Raw genomic sequence first — 4,999 nt, 5'->3', positions numbered from 1 at the left:
CCGACAAGTATTCTGAGGGTAGTTGGGATGGGAGGCAGGCTGTCTGAGGAGAGACTGAGGGAACGGCCTTATTTAGTCTGCAGGAAAGAAAACGGGGGGATTAAACAGCAACCTTTAACTGTTGAAGGGTAGTTTCAAAGAGGATGGTGCTAGACCAGGGTAGGCAATTATTTTGGGTGGAGGGCCGCTTACTGAGTTTTGGGAAGACATTGAGCGCCGCATAACAGGCAGCCAGGGGCAGATAAGTATTAATTTTCTAAACTTTCTAGGGACCCTGTGGGCTGGATAGAATGGCCTGGCGGGCCGCATCCAGCCCATGGGTCGCATTTTGCCCTGTGCTAAACCGTTCTTAGTGTTGACAGAGAAGGAGCAATAGTCTCAAATTACAGCAAGGGAAGTTTAGATTAGAGATGAGAAAAACTCTCTCACTAGGAGGGCAGTAAAGCATTGGAATAGGCTACCCAGAGAGGTGGTGGAGTCTCCAGCCATGGTGGTTTTTAAGATCTACCTAGACAAAGCCTTGGCTGAGATGATCTAGTTGGGGACAGTCCTGCTTTAAGCAGGAAGTTGGACTAGATGACCTCCAGAGGTCCCTTCCAACACTAATTTTCTATGATTCTCTCTGGTCCATTTTAGCCACAGAATATGCACATTCAAATCCATGATTCTTTTTAATATGCTAAGTAGGAAGCTGGCAGAAAAAAAAGAAGTTAAAGTCTAGGGATTTCTCCAGCTGATTCTCAATTCATGGAGTGTGTACAATGTCTTGGATTCCTCCACTATCCTACTCTGCAGTTCCTTCCAAGGTACCTGCAGAGCAGCACTAGCACCTATGTTTCAACTGGCTGCAATTCCATGGAAAGAGTTTTTGACTACACAGTGGACGCACCTACACAAGCACTTTAATACACATTAGCCTATTTCAATATGCATTAAAGTGCCACCAAAAAAACGTTATTTAGTTAACATGCATTAAAATAGGCTAGTACCCATTAAGGGTCACTTTAAAAAGTGCTCTTTAGTTAATGGGCATTAAGCAAGGCTAATGCGCATTTTCCTAGTACCTCACAATGGACTGGGCATTTTTACACATGGTATGGGATGCAGCACTGGGTACTTTAATTAGTGAGCCACGTTGATTAGAAGCACCCTTGTGTCACGTGTATCAGCATCGCTGCATGTCCCTGCGCTGAAGAAAATGGCGGTGGACGCTTTGAACTAAAGCTCATTGGACATGTTTTCTTGCAAAGTGCCCCGCTGCCATTTTTTCAGTGCAGAGATGCATGGCAATGCTGATACATGCGACATGGAAGTCTGCCAGAACATATCAATTTTTGTGCTCCAACAGACTCAATTAACTGGATTCCCAGTGCATTGGAGCAGGCTCCGCACGCGTATGTAGGAGCCCAGAGGTACTAGATTTCATGCACATTAACTAAAGATGTGCCCTCTGGAGGTACTATATTTAAATGTGCATTACCAAAAGTGCATTAGTGAATGTGTAGACATGCCCAGTATGTTACTAATAATTTTAACTGAAGATCAAGCAGTTTTCTGTGTGCAAATTGAACTAAAGAATTTATTCTTTTATCATGTGGCTCTTCTCACAACCTGCTCAATTTTGCTGGTTATCCCTCAGCCTCCCAGGTTCTCAGCAGCATTAGGAGTAGCTCTGTAGTTACTAATTTCCCCCTCTACAGGGCCAACTCAAGGTTTTCTTTGTTGGTTCTCTCCCCCTATTGCTCTCACCACTCCCTGGCTCTGTACTGCATGATGAAGGAAGAACAAGGGCCTGGGCTATTTGTGTGACTACTGTGCAGAAAAACTTAAAGATCTCAATATGAAAATAAATTCAGTTAATAGTTTATCAACGGCTGCCCTCCACCACAAGCCAAGATGGCTCCAGATTTTAAACCACAAAAAAATAATTTATTCCCCCAAAGTTTCTGAGCCTAAGTTTCAGATACATTAGTGGAATCTGATTTTTTGGAAGTTTGACGCACCAATCCTCTGAAAAATAAATCAGCTGCATTTTGAAATGTCTCAAGTTGTACACAAAGCAAAAAAAGAATGCAAAACTGATCATCATGTTTGAATGTAGTCAGTTTGAAAGAAAATAGTATGCATTCTAAACAATGAAAAGATTTAAAAGAGAAGCACTGTGCAAACTATCAGGCTCAAATCATACCAGTAGACACTGACACCTGCTATTGTTGACCGACTGAGACAGAACTTCAATCAAATTCAGTGAAGTTTGCCCAAGCACAGACAGAAAACTGTTCGTTTATCCTTTTAGATGTTGTGCAATTTAATCATTATACATACCGGCCTTCTCTTGTACACCAAGTATATAAAATGCAAAAAGTTGACCACCAGGAATACTGTATTCCAGATCATTATGTCCACAGCACAACGGAAGAAGGTAGCCCAGATAATAAACATTGCACATCCTGTCAAAAATAAAATAAGTTAAACTATACTGTTCAGCTATATATAAACATTTCAACACAATCATATATACTTTATTATGATATACCTGTAAAACCCTCTTTTTTCAAAAATAGCCACTATGATATAAGAAATTATGCACTTTACCAATTTTAATACTGTTAGATATTAGGGACAAACAATGGCAGCATTTTAATAAAAAGGGAGAGTTATGAAACCAATTGGTTTAAATTGTAAGAAACATTTTAAATAAATAAATCCTGCTTTGCATTTCTGCTTTGTCACTAACATGACACTGATTTGACACAGAAACAGTAAGTATTCGTATCAAAATGTAAAGGTTACAGACAAAGAGAATGTTAAAAATCAGCAAACACTTTTTCCATGGATTCCTCAATGCTATCTACAGAAATTTTGAAATCTTAGGGAAACATCACGTGTTGTGACAGAAAGAGGTAAATCTGTATCTTCCTTCAAGTTGTTGAGGATGTCACTTGATAGGAGAAAAGAATGACTGATAAACATTTTCTAAATATTATCAAATTCTTATATTTTTAAATTACTCTGCTCTGATTAGCAAGAGCTGCTATACAGATAAGGTTCTTGTTTGTGCAACTTCTGCTTAGAATACATAAAATACTTTCTAGTCACCATCTCAGTCTAAAAGATTCAGATTCCATGCATGTAATTCAGTTAAAAATAAAAGCACCCTAGAGTCCAAGTCAGTGAGCTCTCCACATGCAGAACTCCTGTTGATTGTAGTGAGATCTTGCAAAAAAAGAAGAAAAAAAAATAGACCTTTGTTTTGACAAATTTGCCCGTTTTGACAATTTAGTTTACGGTAAATGTGAAAGAGATAAGACTTTGGCACCACCTACCGTCACAAAATCCTTCTAGCTCCTTAATATTAAAAACCCACATAGACTTTAAAACAGGGTTCAACTTTCACCCTAGATTCAAAGCCAATACTATTCTTAGACCGTTGTTTACTTCTAGTTTAGAACAAAGACAAGCATCCTTCCTTCCTTCCTCACTCCCCATAGCTGAAGTGATAGGGAGGCATTGAATAAAGGCCCATTCAGATTGTGAGCCTGCTCTTTCAGCACCAATCACTTCAGGATATATAAGAAAGGAGTCAGGAAGAGACTTAAAATTGTTGCTTGGTCACTGAAGAAGTCAGAGGTGCCTAGGGCAGGAGGTACTTGTGACAGCCCCTACTAAAGTGCAGAAAAGGCAATAGACCAGAGCAGCAGAAGTCTGAAGGGCTGCAAAACGTAGTGGAGAAAGCCAGAGCAAAAGAGCCAACAAAGTACTAAAGTCACAGTGGACATTATTAACGTAAAGCCTACGCTATGAGATGTGGTTAAGGCAATGAGATGGCTGACAGTCTACGCTGAAACAGCCAATTATCATCTGAAAGAATCAGGACTGAAACAGTTCTTTATCCATGCCACTCTCTCAGAGCACTACATTTGGCCAAGTGAGTTGGATTCAGAATTCTGCAGTACAACTTCATATCAAGTACAAATGCATTTAATATCTGGGCTATCTTACGTTTGCTAGTAAGGAAGGACTATCATTTTCAGAGTAGTTACATATTAGAACAAATTATCTAAGAAGGATATGGACTCTCTATCCTTGGAATTTAAGACAAGGTTAGCCAAACACTTGACAGAAAGTTTAAATGGAGATGAACCTGCCTATAGGGCACTAGACCAATGGGGGAAAAAAAAGGCCTGGAAGGGACCCTATGAGTCTATAACAGGGATACTTTACACCAGGCCCACAGGCCAGCCTGCTGAGCCATGTAATCTGGCCAACAGGGCTCCACCTGGGTCCAAAAACTTTGTGGGGGAGAGCAGTGGCACCATTAATTGTTGCTCCCCTGCTGCCAATTTCCAGACCTGTGGGTAGCCCTGAAGGCCAGAAAGTGTCCCTGGATGCTACATCAGGCACACAAGGTGGCATGGGGCCTAAATCTCGGTATGTGAGGCCAGGCAGGAGAGGTATGGGATCTGATCAGGCATGCAGGGCCAAGGGAAGATAGTGCTGGCTCAATGGGGGCATGCAAGCCTGGTCAGGGATAGTTTCATAGATTTCAGAGACATTAGGGCTGGAAGGGACCTCAGAAGATCAGAGTTCAGCCCCCCACCCAAAGGGCAGGAAGTCAGCTGGGGTCATTGGATCCCAGCAAGATAAGCATCCAATTTACTCTTGAAGGTGTTCAATGTAGGTGCTTGAACCACTTCTGACGGCAGGCTGTTCCAGACCCTGGGGGCTCGGACAGTAAAGAAATTCTTTCTTATGTCCAGCCTGAAATGGCCTTGCAGTAGTTTATAACTGTTCTACCTTGTCATCCCTTGGAGCGCTCTGGTGAACAAACATTCCTCCAGATCCTGGTGGCCGTCCCTGATAAACTTATAGGTGGCCATCAGATCACCCCTGAGCCTGCGCTTTTCCAGGCTAAAAAGCCCCATGGCTCTCAGCCTGTCATCGTAAGGTCTATTTTCCTGACCTCCGATCATGTGTGTGGCTCTTCTCTGAACTCTCT

General features: G+C 41.7%; 1 protein-coding gene across 2 annotated transcripts in view; it reads right to left on the bottom strand.

Annotated features, from left to right (window-relative positions):
* Nucleotides 1-4,999, bottom strand: part of BVES (blood vessel epicardial substance) — a 94,760-nt gene that overhangs the window by 56,500 nt on the left and 33,261 nt on the right. For both annotated transcript variants that reach the window (XM_019520158.1, XM_019520157.1), the window contains exon 3: nt 2,326-2,450. In XM_019520158.1, the coding sequence (XP_019375703.1) occupies nt 2,326-2,450 (125 nt within the window). The remainder of the gene's footprint in view (nt 1-2,325; nt 2,451-4,999) is intronic.

The sequence above is a fragment of the Gavialis gangeticus genome, unplaced genomic scaffold (genome assembly GCF_001723915.1).
Source record: "Gavialis gangeticus isolate Ggan-Ray unplaced genomic scaffold, GavGan_comp1, whole genome shotgun sequence".
Taxonomy (NCBI): domain Eukaryota; kingdom Metazoa; phylum Chordata; order Crocodylia; family Gavialidae; genus Gavialis; species Gavialis gangeticus.
Note: the sequence above shows the minus strand (reverse complement) of the source record. Positions and strands in the feature narration are given on the sequence as shown.